The sequence below is a fragment of the Eurosta solidaginis genome, chromosome 3 (assembly GCF_040869045.1).
Source record: "Eurosta solidaginis isolate ZX-2024a chromosome 3, ASM4086904v1, whole genome shotgun sequence".
NCBI classification, from domain to species: domain Eukaryota; kingdom Metazoa; phylum Arthropoda; class Insecta; order Diptera; family Tephritidae; genus Eurosta; species Eurosta solidaginis.
Genome location: NC_090321.1, coordinates 280207569 through 280227405, shown reverse-complemented (window position 1 = coordinate 280227405; position 19837 = coordinate 280207569). Strand labels below are relative to the sequence as shown.

Genomic DNA, 19837 nt, shown 5'->3' with positions numbered 1-19837 from the left:
ACCGGTGATGAACGCCTCACTCCACTATCTGTAGGCCAGGGGCTCACTAGTTCTTGTTATTGTTATAGTAACCGCAAAAATACTTCCGAAAATTTAGGGGAAATTTTGCAGGTGCGGGCAGTCCTTTTACGGTTAAAAATAGAGAACACTCCGGTACTAGTACCTTTTGATACTGGTCCACCTGCTTACGGAAGAATTTTTTTCGATCGCCTGAATGTTTTGGTTTGTGGATTTTATTCGCCTCATATAACAGGCATGCGTACCGATAGAATATTTCAATCCCCTTCATCCGCTGAGGCTGCCTAGTCGTAACATGCACTAATGGCTTAAGAATCTTTTTCAGACGTAAGTTTGAAAATACCCTACGAGACGTAGAAGAGCCTGAAGTATCGCTGATTTCTCACAGGGCTAAACACCTTGTGAAAATACTGGACAGCAAACATTCATCTTCATCATTAATTGGCGCTTAACCGCCTAAACAGTTTTGGTCATTTCGTAACAAGTCACGCCAGCTATCCCTGTTTCGCGACAACTGACGCCAATTGGGTGCACCAAAAGAGGTCAAGTCCTCATTAACTTGCCTTTCCCAACTCACTGGAGGTGTTTCCCTTCCTTCGACTGCAATACTTTCTTAGCGATAGCGTCTTCGTCCATACGTATACCATGATTTAGCCAGCGAAGCCTTTATATTATACCTACTTCGATACCTGCCGTCCCTCTCACGGACAGGACCATAAATCTTCAGCAAGCATTCACATGGAGATTATATGGAGGTGAAAAGTAAGAAAGGATTGGAATAATTAATATTGTTGCTGTGTTTGGTTCTACCGAACGCTCATCGGAGCATCATATAAGTCTCATAATCCTTTGATTCCAATTGGCATCACAAATAACAGGTGCAGGACATGATTTTCTTCATGATATCCTCGTAAAGCAAGTACAGCCCTTTCAGACTAGTTTGTGGTTATCTGGGGTGATGTTCCATCCATTTCAGCCACCTCGATAAAGGGTCTATATTGGTTGGTCACATATGAACATACCTCGTAGGAATTGCAGGAGAAGGCTGATACCTCTTGGATCTACTGGATGTGAGAAAAATTTTGTATTTTGGGGGAAGAAGCCATTCGCTAAAACGGGTCTACTCGGCTTTCGCCGCATTTCGCTACTTTGCGCTCCTGAGTCGCGACGAAAACCTTATTAGCCCATACTGGGGAGGCTTCCTCAGTTATCTCACGTGGATAAACCCCTTGGAGTCTGTTTTTATTTTGTCAACAGATCGTAACTCTCAGACTCTGACGAAAATAAAATTTTTTCCTGCTCCGCTCACCCTGGTTTAGTAGGGCGTTCGGCAATTTTATGGACTGTCCCTCCCCCTGTGAAATTGTTCAACAAAGGAGCCCGCTGTTGGTCTGTTGAGATGGGTCGTGTGTTCGATATTCGCCGGTCGGAAAATCGAGGGTTTGGACTTTTTTGGCACCATGTACTGCCAGCTATCCCCAAGGGCTACCACAAAAGTCAAACGATCATAGCGGTTTATGTCACGACCGTGAAAGCCTTCTCGCCGCAGCCGATGCGGTTCACGACCGCCATCAACATTGATAACACTTCCCAAGACCTTCGGAGAGTGTCTTAATAGCTGGCCTCGCGTATATTTTATCTCAAAATTGAACTCCGGTAATGGGGTACTATGTAAATTTAACAAATAACTTGGTATCATTAGAAATCTATTTCGCCAATTTTTATTGTAAAAGTGTTCCGGGGTGACTCCGATCAAACTCCGCCCATAATTTGTAGCACAAACGAAATTTTTTATATTATTTTTTTAGAGAACATTTCGCCGTTTTTTTTTTAGTTCGAGGGGAATTTTAAAGGGAAAAATCAATGCAGTTGGTACTAAAATTCTCTTAGTTGGTAAAAGTTATGTGGGGATATGTAACGTCCCTGAAGTTTTAGAGCAACTTTATTGTAATTGTGCTGTAATGTTTTCAACCAATAAAAAGGAATGCCCTCATTTTCTTTAAAAATGTCCTTCATTTTTTTTTTCCTCTTTTCCAGATTCTCCCACGAAACTTCGCGAGGAGAACGAACGACTCAACACCGAAATTAACCGACTACGCAAATTGTTAGAGAACTCGCCTGAAGGTGCTGTTGGCGGAGTAGACCTCTCAGACTCCAACAGCTGCGGAGATGCACAGTCGACCGATGGTAGTGGTAGCGTACCACAGCAACGAGTGGATCGTCTCGAAACCGAGCTACGTTCGGCAAAGAATCAAATAATGTCGCTACGAATCGAACGTAAAAAACTGCGTGCCGACAAAAGTGAACTGATATCACAAGTGAAACAGTTATGTGCCTCGCTGCAAGAAAAAGAACAAGAACTACGTGATTTTATACGAAACTTTCAAGATCGCGTGCGCGAGACTGAAACAAATAATGCTAAATTGACAGGTGACCGAGAGCGAGAGCGCTGGCAGTTACTAAAGCAAGCGCGTGATGAAGCCGAACGTTCATTGTCGTTAGCGCAACAACTGAATGCACGCGACTTACAGCTACAACGTCTACAAGATCAATTACAAGAGGCACGACGCCAACTCTCTGGGTGTTTATCCGATCAAGAGAGTTTGCTTTCATTTGCACCGCTAACACCACCATCAGCTACATCAGGTATGCTAAATCAGATGGCAGCAACGGTAACAGCAAATAGTGGTATACGCACCGATGATAGCGGGCGTGGTAATTCGAATTCATTGTCAGCATTTAGTAGCAGTTTGAGTGGGGGCTCAGGCGCAACGGCGGGTGATCGTAATTCGTGCTCGAATGATTCGGGCCTGCGAAATAGTAGTGATCGCGAGAGCACCGGTGGGGATTTGAATTTTAGCGACGGTACTTGTGAGAATGGTCCGTGTATAACAGTTGATCCAGATAGTATTTCGCTGGTCTCTAGTCAAAACATGTACCAATGTGAGTGGGCTGTGAATTATATATCTTAATATGAATTAATGCAGATAAGTAAAATTTCTTGCAGATGGCACACCAAAAGAACGTAGTCCTACTCTGTCGCCGTTGAACTCAGCCGCATACTCTAGGTAATTTGTTTTGCCACTACTATATCAAGATGTGGATAACTAAAGATAGTTATTTTTTCTTAAGATCTGTGGAACAGCTTGGCTCGCCTGTAGAATCTGATGGTGGCCCTGGTGCGGTGGCACGTAAATTCGCACCTAAAACTGGCACTTTGAGTGCACGTAATGGCCGCGGTGGCACTTGGGGAAGCATTTCGCGTGTATTTGCACGTTCGCGCAATAAGAACAAAGCATTGTCAGCAGATGGCGCTGCTGAATGTAAGTAAAACAACAAACAGCATCAACATCATCTTGAACCATTACCATTAACAATATCTCTAATCTCATTTATGTATTCTAGTAACTCCCTATCTTTCAGACTCTGATTACTCTTGGTCTCCACTCACCGAAGAGGGTTATGCTGAGAAATTGCGTTTACTACGCGATGCTTCACAATTGCCAATGGAAAGATGGCGTGCTTCACAGGTGCTCGCCTGGCTGGAGGTGGCACTCGGCATGCCTCAGTACAGTACGCGTTGTGCGGAGAATGTTAAGAGCGGCAAAGTGTTGCTCGAACTGAACGATGGCGAATTGGAGACAGGCTTAGGTCTGGTACATCCAATGCACCGTAAAAAATTACGTTTAGCCATTGAAGAGCAGCGCCGCCCAGAATTAGTTCGTTATCCGATGATTACACAACTTGGCCACACTTGGGTTGCTTCTGAATGGTTACCCGATATAGGACTTCCACAATATGCTGACTCGTTTCTGCATTCACTTGTCGATGCGCGCATGTTAGATACATTGTCGAAGAAGGAACTGGAGAAATTTTTGGGTGTGACAAGAAAATTTCATCAAGCGAGTATTGTGCATGGTAAGTTTTCTCTTAAGAAGCTCGCTATTTCCAAAAATATATACAATTTTTGGGAATCAAAGCTATGTGTTTAATCCATACACTCTTCATAATCATCCTTTTTCAAGGATGCATTTTTTACCTCATTGTTACAATTTTTGATAACAGATATAACCCATTAGTAGTTTTAATGGAATTAACATTGCAAATTGGCAAACTCTTAACTTGTTATTTTAGAGAATGAATCGAATTATTGCTTTTTGGAAATATTTTAAAATTAAATAAGTAATGAAAGTGGATCTATCCAGCATAATCTAGACATCCGTACGCCGAATGAAATAATGCTCCTAAAATCAGCATATCGGGTTTGTTATCCTTGAATTAACAGACATTCAATAAAATGATTACATTAGGATTAATTCGACCGACTTTTGTGTGAGCAGAACACATTTGTTATGTCATTTCAATAAAATAGACACAACGCGACGGCTGTTACTGAAATCGTTGGCTATTTCACCACCGACCAACTGTCAATATTATACAAATACATCAGCTTATTTCTAAGAGACACTTAAACTCCCGGAGCTCACTACTTTGTTCTTATGACCATGGTGACACAAAAATCTCTGTCATATCAACAGTCTTTATGTTATTGTAATGTTGACGAAAATCTGTTATTTTTCATTTGTATTCTTGAGACAGTATTAATTGTTAAATTAATAGGGTTATGACTTGCGTATGATGAACTTTTTTGTTGTTAATTTAACTGTTGAAACGGTCAATTGCGGATCAACAATTTTTGGGAATTCGATTCAAGAGCTATTTGCGATAGGTACAAATTGGCAGAAATTTCAGTTGAATTGACTCGTAATTCGCTTGATTTTACTTGATTTTTTCTTTCAGTGTAAATGTTATTTTCTTAATATTCCCATGATAAACTCTTACGGTCTCCAACTAAGCCAGTCTAAGCCCATACATTTAGACCCTCCTTCCAGATAAATCATCAATAATGTCTGCATCATTTCGTGATCTTATATGATACCGTTCGGGAAACATATACGTGACTGCTCCTCGATTATTTTGAAATTAGATGGGTTATAATTTGAGTTATCACTAAGAATTCCCTAAAGTATTGCAAAAAGTCGGAATCATTAACTTAAACTGAAAATGGTGTAATATAAACGAAGATGTCTCTATTCTACCAGCCATATGATATATATTACTTTTTTAATGGTTACCCAGGTATTCATGTGCTTCGCATTGTAAAATATGATCGCCAAACTTTGGCAATGCGTCGTGTGCAATCAGAAAATGTAGACACTGATCCGATTGTATGGACAAATCAACGTTTTATTCGCTGGGCTCGATCTATTGATTTGGGAGAATATGCTGATAATTTGAAAGGTAAGAAATATAATGAATATTTGCTGAAAAAATCAGTTATTTCCAAGGATACAAAACATAAGTCTATATAAGTATTTGTAATAGTACCAGGGTGAGCAGCCGCCGCGGTGTGATGGACATTGTACACTGAATGGCTTGAGAAATATGAATGAAAATGGGCATGGCAATAGGGCCACGAGAAATTGGTTATCAAGTTAGATATCTTACCATTATTAGAACCACACGGCTACTATGACACATTTTACTACGCCTTTTCAAATAAATTTGAGAAAAGAAAAAGTATTTCATAAAGAGAAGAATGTATTTTATAAAAGGGAAAATTTATTTAAGAAAACATGGTAAGGATATCCTTAAATTGTTCTGAAACATATACGCCCTTTCCCATTGCATTTGTACACTTCCGTAATACATTTGTTAGTCTTTTAAATACATTTGTTCTTTTCTCCTTCATGGTTGAAACAAGTGTAAAAAAGAGTAATCAGTTTCCTTTCTACATTCGAGTGGTGTCGTATTTTAGTCCTATTAGCAAGTTAGGAGCACTGATGACTTGATATGAAACTTCTTACTCTCTTAGAACACGCGAAAAGGTTAATTTTTAAACACTGGCCATAGATGTCATCATCAGAAAGATGTTAGGCGCAAAAATTCCTTGGCTTTTATAACTGGTTTTGAACCAGTGTATATGTAATTATTTTTCAAAATCAATGTACTTGGATACCTATAATACTATAATATTTTAGCCTAAATTTTGTTGACAGCCATAAAGCGCAATTTACCTTATCTAAAAGTATAAAGTTGCTTTACAACCTGACAGGCTTTGGTCTCGAACGTTTGTCGACAAATCGATCATAGCAGGAGTTCCGGAAGAAAAGGTTTTGAAGAGATTTGCAAGATGTAATCGAAACAGCTATAACCTTGTCTGTCATGATGTCGTCTTGTATAAATTTTTCTCAAAATAATCAATGAATTAAGAGGTAAAACTTTACATGGTCAAAAAATGTCGGCAGGGGCATCGGGCGCGTTTTGACTTCGGTATATATTAACCGAAACTATTTCCTCGCAGAACATTCTGGTGATGTCCAACACCGGCTATGCAATACGATTTTACGGCGTAAGATCAACATAAGTGTCTCGAGTTTGCAAAAAAAAATTATGAAAGACCGCCTAAAAATTGTAAACTCTTTTTTGCAAGCATATTTAGGCAGAACAAAATTTTTTCCTTTCCGCATTCAAATAATTGATATTAAAGCCAAAGCTCTTTTAACGTTACCTCTCCTTTCATTTTTGTATGGTTTCTTTTTACAAGTTGGGACCTCAAATACATTTTTACTCACTCGAATAAAAAAGCACCGATCTCTTACAACATTTTCGGCGGATTTTCTTTGGCTCAACATTATACTGCAGATGTAGTTCGAGGCCATTTCTTGGAAACAAATTGATAGAGAAAGAATTTTTCATATCTATACATCCGTGGTTAAGACCTTTCCATCATTAAGAATATCTGCATCGTTTTGTAGTATTTCGAATAAATTTCTTTTTTCTCCTATTTTCACAGACAGCGGTGTTCATGGTGGTCTTGTCGTATTGGAACCATCGTTTTCAGGTGATACTATGGCTACAGCTTTAGGCATACCACCATCCAAAAATATCATACGACGTCATCTCACAACCGAATTTGATGCGCTCATTTTGCCTGCAAGGTAAGTAATATTTATATACATATCTACATTAGATGTAGCTCATTCATCATTTCACCAAAAAATTTCCTACTATCTGTGTGTATGTAGTGTAAGTGTGTAAAAAAATTGTTTTTTTATGTTAAATTGATATGCTAACATATAATATAAAATAAAATTATGCTTAAAATAATATTTTAAATATTCGTTTAACAATGCCTGCATTTACATAAGTTGTATGATGTTTAAGTTGGTTTTTAGTTCGTGAGTTGTTTTTAACAATTAGAATTTTTTTCAGACAGTTTAATTGGTTATTTTGCTTTTTTTTTTTTGAAACCAAATTTTATTTAACTCGTGCGTATTCCTACATGCCTATATACATAATTATTAATATTTTTAAATATTTATCATATTCACCAGTTTTATATGTAAACATATTTTTGTTTGATAACATAGCCCCACACATACCTACTTATTTATGTACATATATAATAGATTGTGTTTAGAGTTTTTCTTTTATCATTATTTATTTATTGATTATAATTTGTATTGTATATTCTGTTAGTTTTTTGTTTTGTAATACGTTTTTTTTTCTAGAAAGTGTATCCTATCTAACTAATTTTAAGATTTTTCAATTCTTAATACATTCTATAGGTTCCACCATAAATTATCTCGCTCATTCATTTTATGTAGGTAAATGCATACTTCGATGGTCCTTAAAAATCAATTGAGCGATTTTTCAGTCCCTCTCCTTCGAAAGGTAATATCACGGCCAGAGTGGTTAAAGAATGCATTCCAATTGGAATAATTACTCCTTTGATTGCTGGTAGCTAGGTTTGTTTGCAGCCCCAAAGGACCGCAATATTTTTCGTTATTCCGGAACAACACAGTATAAGCGCTTGCACTACTTTTTGACTCAGAGTAAATTTTCCAATTTGTCAAAATTGTATAAGTTTAATCCCTCGTACGGAGCTAACTCTGAGCTAAAAATATGTAATATTCTGTTACCTAACTCCCAAAACCGTAAATAATATATTAAAAAGGTACGCCTTCTAAATTTTGGTCCTTATTGAAACGATCAAAAGGTGCCTTCAAAGGGTAGTCAGAGCTTTGATCCCTGCCTGGCACGCCTCAATCGTTTCCAATCGGAACCAAAATGTATGTTATGTTTTTGACCGTGGTATTACACTTCGAAAGGCAGAAACTTAAAATAATACTTCATTTCATTTTAAAGACTCAGCATCCGAGCTTTGGTTTCATGTTCAATTTGGAAAGAGAATCAACTTTAATTCTTTCTCTGCTATATCATCTTTGTCAGTTTCTTTTACTTTTTTCCTTCCCTCACACCATCCTGATACCTTCTTATTTCCCTCGGCCTGTCGCGTTCTATCCGCCCTTTTCCATCTCCTAATCCTCTCTACCACTACGCCTTCTCTACTGACTCTCCATCAGGCCCTTACTCTCTCTCTTACTCCATCTCGATTCTCCTATGCAAATTCATATCACTCTTCCTATAAATCCTTAACGCATCCTTCCACACCCTTATCCTTATCCCATCCCTTCTCCCTTTTTTTCTCACTTCCCCTTTCCCATTTTTTTCTCTCTCTCTCCCTCTCACTCTGTCAAACAGTGTCTTTATTTAATTGAATAGAAATATAATTTCTCAAACAAATCCAAACAGATATTCTTGTTATCCATTTATCAAAAAAATAAAATAATTTAGCTCATATAAAACTTTCGACTTGGATAGCCCATAGGGACCTCGAGATTCGAGTTTTTCGAGCTCATTCTATTTAGATATACCGAAAATTCAGTTGTTTTAAACACGCTACTGTAAATGATTGTTTGAGTAAGATTAAAAAAAAATTGTACCTCAAGCTATACCCTTCACCGCGCAGACAGTCAGCTATAAGTTATGTAATAATTCGTATGTAGGTACTCTAATGTGGTCGTTCAAGGGCCGATTTCCCATCATCAGTTATTCACTTATCTATAGGTTATCTAAATTCTCGTGTTCCCCATTCTTACTGGTATACACAGTACATTTTTGCGATGTGTGCTACAAAATATTCACAGTTTTCGATTTAAGTGGACGTGGGTTACCCTGTGTAGGTGACAGCGAAAATGTCAAATGAAGTAAAATGAAGGATTGCTATTTATCCTCCAGTTGGTTACTAACGGCAGCCACAATAAACTTTTTTCATATAGATGCGTTCAACGCAATCTTATGCATAAAGGATCTTCAGACTTAGTAATTGGAACAAGTTTCGCCTTGCCCATTCATATACAAAATTTCGGGAAGCACTGTTAAAAACATTCTCACTATAGAAGAAAAATACTTACTAACATATTTTGTATCCTATTCATTTGTTAAATTGAAATTTTTAACTGTGAAACGTGTTAGAAAAGTACCAACGAGTGGGAAAAATAGTTTCATTGCGAAGAGTGAAAGCATCCTTCACCAAAGCAAATGTGCAATTCTTCTTCTTATGCTTTGCATGCATCAAAAGTTAGAAGGTGACTACTTTGTCTTGGCAGTTGACACCCAAGTCGCTCGATCTGCCATTCTCCATAAAAATACGTGCAATCTACTCACCATGCATACGATTGCGTTAAACGAATCTATATGAAACACTGCTTATGTGACTGGGCTTTAACTTAATTAAACATAATGAATACGGCACCAAGTGTGTTAAATATATTAGTGCCCAAAAACCATGTACGAAATTAATTCTAGATCCAAGAAAATATTAAATTTAAAAATTTGTATCTACTCTAAACCTGTGTTTTTTTACGCGCATATACATATGCACTTATATTTTATATGGACTGCTCATTATCTGCACTAATAAAATATTTGTGCATAAAATTAGTACTAACAAGTAAAGGTGTCTAAGTTGGGGTGTAACCGAACATTATATACTCAGCGTGCGCTTCAATTGTACATTTCATTTCAGATAAATTACTTTTCTACATAACACGTGGCACCGCCCGTTTAAAAAAAATGGCTCCCCATTTCTTCTTACAGTAAAACTTGATAAGTGAAATATCATTGATTCAAAACTATTTCTTGCTAAGTTATAGCTTATTATTTTCGTCTACGAACCTTTTAAAAATCATTAATATAAAAGTGGGCGTAGTCTTTAACCAATCTCGTCCATTTTTTCTAGAAATATTTCCCGCTATAGGGAAAATTTTTGTACCCAATTTTATTACGGTCCGTTAATTTTTCTCCGAGTTATGGCTCCCGAAATATAGAAAATCGCTTAGTCATAACAGGGGTGATGCCATGCCCATTTTTTTAAATTTGAAGTTTTTCCTATGTATTGTTATAAATCCACTTGTGAAATGAAATACCATTGATATAAAGATATTTTTTGCAAGGATATAGCTTATTTTATTCGTCCACGACCCTTTCAAAAATCGTTTATATAAAAGTTGGCGTGGTCGTTAAACGATGTTGTTAATTTTTCTTTTTCCGCCCTATCTGGCGAGCTAACCTGAGATGCAAGCATACCTGCTTGCCGCCGCTCCTCACCACCTCAAACAGTCAGCCACGTAACAGAGTCTCAATGTCAGTGCACATGTCAAATTTCAACATTCTAGGTGCATTATTTACTAAATAATCAGGTTTTTTGTATTTTCCAAAATGTTATATATATAAAAGGTGGGCGTTGTTATCATCCGATTTCGCTCATTTTCAATAGCAATCTATTCTGGGTCCGGATATGCTCGTGTACCAAATTTGGTGAAGATATCTTAATATTTACTCAAGTTATCGTGTTAACGGACAGACATGGCTCAATCAAATTTTTTTTCGATATTGATGATTTTGATATCTGGAAGTCTATATCTATCTCGATTCCTGTATACCTGTACAACCAACCGTTATCCAATCAAAGTGTGCAAAGTACGCTGAGTATAAAAATTGGATAATAGTGCACTCCACTTCCAATATTGGTATGCGTTATACACTATGACTAATACTACACGCACAACTACCATCTATGTGTAATTGCCGATCAGCGTTTTTTTAGTGAAAGTAAAAAATCATGGGGAGGCATTATGGTGTTAAGTTATGTTTTTGTTTTGTTGTTGTATTTGCTTTAATGTTACTTGGCTTTTGTGTCCTACATCAAATAAAACCGAAAAATAAAAAAAATGTCCGTGCGGTGACAATTGGCACACTATTTAATCAATGAACATAGCATCAAAACTCTACTCTTTTTAGTCATTTCACTTGGCACTTTTTTCATAAATCATAAATTCATTCCTCATCCACTTTGCCAATTTCGCTTAGTATCTTGCTATAAATTTGCATTCGCATTCAAATTCATTTGCATAATTTCCCATAACTGCTTACAACATAATCATTCGCTATTTCATTGTAGCCTCTTTTTCATTATTGCATTAATTGAACATCATTAGAAAGTTTCTTTCATGATCAAACTAATAAGTCCCGATAAACACAAATGTGTTCTCTCTGTATGCGTTTATATATGTATGTACTGCTCTACTACACCTAAGTGAAAATATGAATGTATGTACTAAATAATCTGCTGCTAAATAATCTCTTTCCATTTGTAGCTCATTATCTTCATGTTTTTGTGATAAAAAAAAAAGTAAAAAATAAATGTCATATATGCACACATCAAATTTCGTATTTTTATTATACATAATAAAGCCTCTTGTTAGAATCTTAAAGAGAAAGAAAAAAGAAAAACAAAAAAACCAAACTAACCAAAATCGTTTTCGTCATTTTTCCCATTTTTTTCCATGTAATATTTTTACTTTTCACAAACATGCATACCTCAACCACAACAACGAAATCGATAAATGTAATTTAAAAAAAATTTAATTAACTTTGCTCCTCGCTGCATACTGCAGATACATTGTTTACTGTCAAATGGAAGAATTTCAAATGGATAGCTCACGACAATTGAACTTAGCCAATCAAAAGCAACTAGGCAGATAAATCATTGTTAAGTTATTTGATTCATTTCTATAAATTATAAATAAATGTCTTAAAAATACCACAACACACAAATGTGCATACATATTTTTATATGTATCTATGTATGCATCTTTGTGCTAGGATGTGACAAATGTTTAAAATAGTAGGTAAATTAATCTGTGTAGAAGACGTTGAGCGATACAATAATTAATGTGTAATTTACAAGTAAATAAAAAGAATTGCTTAAGATATGCGTAACTTGTGTGTAAGGTATAGTTATGGTTTTTGTATGTACATTAGAGCGGGTCAAATTTTTTGCCCAACAGGAGTATAGCAAAAACGTAATCTACAGATGATTCTAAGAAAAATTGCTGAAGACACTAAGCTCTAAGTCCGATTTCGAGGTCCCGCTTTTGCAAAATAGATATTTTGCATTTGAATGTAGGGTTTGGTCAAAAAATCGTCATATCTTCTAATAGAATTATAGGAAAAATATCATATTGGGCTTAATTTAAAGGTATTTTACGTACAGTTCAGAATCTGTTTTAATATCTATAGTTTTTCTGAATTTTAGTAGAGATATCAGGCTTAAATTATAAGAAATTAGCCTAAAATGAACTTTTAATTACTATATTATCATTTTTAAAAAAATTCTTTTCAAAAGTTTTTTTTCTTTACAGCTAAAATAATTTCAGAACATTTCCAACAACTTCCATTCAGGCAGTTTTTCTTTTTTCGAATTCGTTTTAGTAGAAAAAAATTAAAAAAAAAACCAATATTTTCAAGTAAGAAGCAAAAATCTTTTTCTACTAAAATGAATTCGAAAAAAGAAAAACTGTCTGAATGAAAGGTGTTGGAAATGTTCTGAACTTATTTTAGCTGTGAAGAAAAAAGTTTCCATAAGAATTTATTAAAAATGATAAGATAGTAATTAAAAGTTCATTTTAGGCTAATTTCTCATAAATTAAATCTACTAAAATTTGAAAACAATATAGATATTAATAAAGATTCTGAAATGTAGGTAAAATACCTTCAAAGTAAGCCCAATATGATATTGTAACGAATTTACTGCAAATCCTCTTATTTCAAACCTTCTACTAACGTTCGTATCGCTAAATTGTTGAATAAATAACTCCAATATTTAATAATGCAAAATGGCCTTTATTAAAGTACTTCACAATGACACTGATACTTCACAACCAATATCTTGCTTAAATGAAACTGAATTGTGATGCCTCATTCTGTGCCGCTTTTATACTCTTCGGTTTCCTCGTTCACCCATTTCTGCTGTCTAGTAATTTCGTGAACCTGATGCTTGTTTACTAGCTATATACACGTATTTTTGCAATTTGTATCCATATGCGTGTGTATGTGTGAGCGGCTGATGATGACATGCGCTTGTTAGTATCTATCTCTGTTGCCCCGCACGTATGTGTGCAGACAATGATTAATTTGTTTACGTACATACAAGTGTAGCAGCAGCTTGCTTTATTGTTGTTGTGGCTTTATTTACTTAGTATCAGATTAGTGATGGGAGTATCACTTAGTGTCACTAATATTCGTCACAATATTTTTCCTATAATTCTATCAGAAGCTATGCAGATTTTTTGGCCAAACCCTACATTCAAATGCAAAATATCTATTTTGCAAAAGTGGGGACCTTGAAATCGGATTTAGAGCTATGGTGTCTTCAGCAATTTTTCTTAGAATCGTCTGTAGATTACATATTTGCTATATTCCTGATGGGACAAAATCCATCCATACAATTTGACCCGCTCTAATGTACATATATACATACTCAGCAGAAAAATAAGCAAACTACCAGCTAACTTTTAGTTGGTTTCCAATAAACCAACGTGCACTGTTATCTGTTAATTTTCTTTGAAAAAAGCTAACTTCTTTTGTTAGACAGTAGCCGAAAAATAGTCAGAGCTGTTTATTTAAGTACTACTTGTCGACTAACTACTAGTCAACTTTTTTTAGCCGAATCTTAAGTTTGCTTCTTACCAACTGTCGCTTTAACAGAAGCAAACTAAAAAAAGTAAGTAAAAAAAGTAAAAAAAAAATGGCTTTTAATCTGGATGCATGAGATCAGGCAGAAGACATTTTCTTAAAGTTTTAAAATATAATTTTTGCATTTTATTTTCTGACATAGAGCTATTAAATTACAATGAAAATTTATTTTATTTTCGGAATCCTGTAATGTAGCTATTAGCGTTTTTAGCTATTTAAGATGATTGATACTTGAAACTAGAGTTCGCAAACTATCGATGACGCTATCGATATTCGGCGACTGCCGATTGTTTGTAAGAAGCTGTCAATAGTATTTATATACTAGATTAACATACGCTCATTAAGATGGAAATTGCAATAAACCAAATCCGTTGTCGTGCTCTGTAAATCCAACAGTAGGTTTTTACAATTAGGAACAAAATTTAAGCGGGTACGCCCCTCGGCAATGGCTCGCCATAAAACTGTAGGTCCCATCCCGGATATTTCAAGGAAAGAATTAACAAGTAAGGAAGGCTAAGTTCGGGTGTAACCGAGCATTACATACTCAGTTGAGAGCTGTGGAGGCAAAGTAAGGGAAAATCACCATGTTGTAAAAAGAACCTAGGGTAACCCTGGAATGTGTTTGTATGACATGTGTATCAAATGGAAGGTATTAAAGAGTATTTTAAGAGGAAGTGGGCTATAGTTCTATAGATGGATGCCATTTAGGGATATCGCCATAAAGGTGGACCAGGCCTGACTCTAGAATTTGTTTGTACGATATGGGTATCAAATGAAATGTGTTAATGATAATTTTAAAAGGGAGTGGGCCTAAGTTTTATAGGTGGACGCCTTTTCGAGATATCGCCATAAAGTGGACCAGGGGAGACTCTAGAATTTATTTTGTACGATATGAGTATCAAATGAAAGGTGTTAATGAGTATTTTAAGAGGGCGTGGGCCTTAGTTCTATATGTGGACGCCTTTTCGAGATATCGCCATAAACGTGGACCAGGGGTGACTCTAGAATTTGTTTGTACTATATGGGTATCAAATGAAAGGTGCTAATGAGTATTTTAAAAGGGAGTGGGCCTTAGTTCTATAGGTGGACGCCTTTTCGAGATATCGCCATAAAGGTGGACCAGGGGTGACTCTAGAATTTGTTTGAACGATATGGGTATCAAATGAAAGTTGTTATTGAGTATTTTAAAAGGGCGTGGGCCTTAGTTCTATAGGTGGACGCCTTTTTGAGATATCGCCATAAAGGTGGGCCAGGGGTGACTCTAGAATTTGTTTGTACGATATGGGTATGAAATGAAAGGTGTTAATGAGTATTTTAAAAGGGAGTGGGCCTTAGTTCTATAGGTGGACGCCTTTTCGAGATATCGCCATAAAGGTGGACCAGGGGTGACTCTAGAATTTGTTTGAACGATATGGGTATCAAATGAAAGTTGTTATTGAGTATTTTAAAAGGGCGTGGGCCTTAGTTCTATAGGTGGACACCTTTTCGAGATATCGCCATAAAGGTGGACCAGGGGTGACTCTAGAATTCGTTTGTACGATATGGGTATCAAATTAAAGGTATTAATGAGGCTTTTAAAAGGGAGTGGCCCTTAGTTGTATATGTGAAGGCGTTTTCGAAATATCGACCAAAATGTGGACCAGGGTGATCCAGAGCAAAATCTGTCGGGTACCGCTAATTTATTTATATATGTAATACTACGAATAGTATTCCTTCCAAGATTCCAAGGGCTTTTGATTTCGCCCTGCAAAACTTTTTCATTTTCTTCTACTTAATATAGTAGGTGTCACACCCATTTTACCAAGTTTTTTTGTAAAGTTATATTTTGCGTCCATAGAACAATACAATTACCATGTTTCATCCTTTTTTTCGTATTTGGTATATAATTATGGCATTTTTTTCGTTTTTCGTAATTTTCGATATCGAAAAAGTGGGCGTGGTCATAGTCGGATTTCGGACATTTTTACACCAATACAAAGTTAGTTCAGATAAGTATGTGAACCGAGCTTAGTAAGGATATATCGATTTTTGCTCAAGTTATCGTGTTAACGGTCGAGCGCAAGGACAGACGGTCGACTGTGTATAAAAACTGGGCGTGGCTTCAACCGATTTCGCCCTTTTTCACAGAAAACAGTTACCGTCCTAGAATCTAAGCCTCTATCAAATTAAATGAAAAGGGGCGGAGCCACACCCATTTTGAAATTTTCTTTTATTTTTGTATTTTGTTGCACCATTACTGGAGTTGAATGTTGACATAATTTACTTATATACTGTAAAGATATTAACTTTTCTTTTGAAATTTGAATTTAAAAAATTTTTTTTTTTAAAGTGGGCGTGGTCGCTCTCCGATTTTGCTAATTTTTATTAAGCGGACATATAGTAATAAGAGTAACGTTCCTGCCAAATTTCATCATAATATCTTCAACGACTGCCAAATAACAGCTTGCAAAACTTCTGAATTACCTTCTTTTAAAAGTGGGCGGTGCCACGCCCATTGTCCAAAATTTTACTAGTTTTCTATTCTACGTCATAAGTTCAACTCACCTACCAAGTTTCATCGCTTAATCCGTATTTGGTAATGCATTATCGCACTTTTTCAATTTTTCGAAATTTTCGATATCGAAAAAGTGGGCGTGGTTATTGTCCAATATCGATCTGAGATGAGTGCCCAGGAACCTACATACCAAATTTCATCAAGATACCTCAAAATTTACTTAAGTTATCGTGTTAACGGACAGACGGACGGACATGGCTAAATCGAATTTTTTTCGATACTGATGATTTTGATATATGGAAGTCTATATATATCTCGATTCCTTTATACCTGTACAACCAACCGTTATCTAATCAAAGTTAATATACTCTGTGAGCTCTGCTCAACTGAGTATAAAAAGTAGCACAATTCAAATTGGAAGAGAATCTCGGCTTAAATTCACCCAGAGTTTTATTGCGCATTATTCATCCATTTTTTTATCAATATTAACCTAAGCTTACTTCAACTTTAGTCGTTTTATTTATAAAGCCCTTTTTCTTCTTTTCTTAAAAGTCTATAAAGCATGCGTCAGCCGAGCTGCTTTCTTACTTATTTAAATAAATAAATAAATGTAAGGTGCGATAATCTCCGAAGAGACTTTAGGTCGAGCTTCTCTTCCCATTGCTTCTTTTAATTTTTACTACAAATTGGGATGGTACCTACTTATTTTATGCTGACTTCGAATGGCATCTGAGTTTTCATGGCAGAAATACATTGTGTCTAAAATTTTGATGTTGATTTGCTCGGAGCGTGAACCCAGGATCTTCGGTATGGTTGGCGGAGCACGCTACGGCTGCCGCGAAAAAACTCGGCCATTATAAAATATACTTTCGATGCTATTGTTAGTAAGTGACACTCACACATGCCACTTTGACTTTTAAGTAAAAAAAGAAGAAAGGTTCTCGTAAACGACTTAAATTAAACTAATTGAACAAACTAAATATCGTTTACTATCGCTGGTCGAGCGTGTTGATAATTTGCGATCTCTATATGAAATTATGTTAATAGAGGAAAGCCAGTGGTGGCACTGTTGTCCAAATTTTCTGCATTGACTTAAAAAATAATTTGTCAATTATAAAAATAAGTGCTAAGCATTCTTACTAGCTAATTTTATTTACTTATTCCTCTCACAGAGATTTCTTTCCTCTACTGGATCTTTGAACTCAACTAAAACTAGCGCGTTTCAAATTCACGTGAAAGACTATCACAATTCGTTATTCGCGTGGAAAAAAAGCATAGTTCGTTATTTGTGTGGAAGACTAACACATAACGAAACAAAAGAAAAATGTGTTTGTCTTCCATGTGAACAACTGAGACGTGCTGGTTTTCCACACAGACAAGGGACTATGTTAGTATTTCATAAAATTGATGATATGCCTCTCACTCCCACTCACACTCCTACTCTTAAGGGTCAGTTATACTTACAGTGCATTGCATGACAAAACGGTACATAGCATGTGAAACATAAACGTGATTATACTTTACGTAGCGTACATAGACTATCGCTGACACACACACAAATAAAGTGTGTATGTAAAATATACACAACCACAAACAAGCAATATGTGCTATTCTGAGAGTGATGCTCGTTTTTCCACTCTTTGTAATAACCATAGCGGAATGATACAAGGTGGCAGCATGGTGACATACCTACAAACATAAATTAAAATTCCATGTACTTTGTTTTTGTAAATTCGATGGACAAATGTCAAAATCGTACTGCGCCGGAAGTTGATGTATCAAATCAAATAAAAAAAGTTTATAATCAGCTGTTCCATGCTGCCACCTTGTATCGTTGCGCCATGGTAATAACAATATTAACAGCACGGCGAGTGAGAGAGTCGCGCGCATAGCACATACATGAAAATCAAACTTCAACAGGCTTCCATGCAATGCAATGCAATGCACTGCATAGTCTATGATATGTAAGTATAACTGACCATTTAGTCGTACAAGCACCCTCACCTCCTCCCACACTCACTACCACTACCACTCTCACCCTCACCCCCTCCCACTCCCATTACTACACTCAGAAAAGAAGTTTTTTCCTGAGTATACTCTCAGTCCCAATCTTACCCGCACTTCCACTCCCCAACCCAAATAATACATGGATAATAATAATATCCTCCTGTAGCCAAGTCAAGCGACGATAGTGTCACTTACGCTCAAACTTACTAATTTTATTTTATTTTTTCTAAAACATCCAAGAACCGTCGGCGAAGCCATATTTGAGCTTTAGTGAGACAGCAGTTAATTTTTTTATATGAATGCAGCTCATGATAAAAACTCTCCTACTATTCTAAATAACCTTCCTCTCTTTCTCCCTTTTTCTTACTGTATCCTAATACCTTAAGGCAGAGGAGCACAATCTCCGTCTCTCCCTATGACCCCTGCTCTTTAACTATTTCATGGTATCCCTCTCTCTCTCTTCATCTGTCTCCCAATCTTTATTCCTGCTCCCTCCCTTTTCTTCCACATTTCCTTTCCCCTTCCCTTGCTTAAATTCTATGTTCCTGTCACTCTGCCCCATCACGTTCCCTTTATCTCTTCCTTTCGCCCTTCCAACTAGTGCTGTTAATATCTGTTTACAGTTTTTATACGAATCGGGTCTATAAAGAGCAAAGACAACAGTGCTTAGGTTGTTTAATTAACTAGTGAACAATTGAATGAATTGTGATTGATGTTTAAAACAAAAACAATTAGTATAACGAAAGATTAATTTTAATATATAATGGTCCTTATTCGAAAACACGAATTACTTAAAACTAGCGACTCGCATTGATTATGAAGTCTATTTTTAAATTCTGTTCATTTTTAAGTTTGAGATAAAGAACTAGTTTTCTGTAATAAATACGAGTCAAGGAGAGTCGTTGATGATAATAGGGGCCAATAGATTTTAAGAAAATGAATTTTGAGCAGGAAAGCATTTAATTTGTTTTGAGCTCAAACAAGTTTTTGAATTTTGTATAGCTAAAAGTATTTATACCAACTAACTTCGATAATACATACGGCTTAAGCGGGACGATTTCATAATCCAGCATTTCAGAATTCAGACATAATATAACAACTGCTAAGTGAAATATCACCCTATTACGGCTGATGTTTTCCCTGCCCTGTCTCAGAGTTTTTTTTCAATAAATCTCTATTCAAGAATTCGGTGAGCAAACCATCTCTCATAATTTGTTTCAGCATATTTGAACACATATTACGCCGAGATAGGGCGTTTATAAAAAGCAATTCTGAGAGAGAGCGTTCTTCAACTAAACTGGGATAACACATTTTTTAAACAAGTTCTGAGATAGTGCGTTTTCGAACTAACAGCCCAGATAGGGTGATATTCCC

The 19837-nt window shown here is 36.1% G+C and overlaps 1 protein-coding gene across 7 annotated transcripts in view; it reads left to right on the top strand.

Annotated features, from left to right (window-relative positions):
• Liprin-gamma (liprin protein kazrin) overlaps nucleotides 1-19837 on the top strand; it is a 512121-nt gene that overhangs the window by 467847 nt on the left and 24437 nt on the right. For 4 of the 7 annotated variants that reach the window (XM_067776681.1, XM_067776678.1, XM_067776679.1 and 1 more), the window contains 6 exons: nucleotides 2056-2961; nucleotides 3026-3086; nucleotides 3151-3341; nucleotides 3424-3936; nucleotides 5158-5319; nucleotides 6875-7019. In XM_067776681.1, coding sequence (XP_067632782.1) covers nucleotides 2056-2961; nucleotides 3026-3086; nucleotides 3151-3341; nucleotides 3424-3936; nucleotides 5158-5319; nucleotides 6875-7019 — 1978 coding nt within the window. Of the gene's footprint in view, nucleotides 1-2055; nucleotides 2962-3025; nucleotides 3087-3150; nucleotides 3342-3423; nucleotides 3937-5157; nucleotides 5320-6874; nucleotides 7020-11882; nucleotides 12113-19837 lie in introns of those variants that run through there. The other 3 variants (XM_067776684.1, XM_067776683.1, XM_067776680.1) reach the window with 3 other exon arrangements.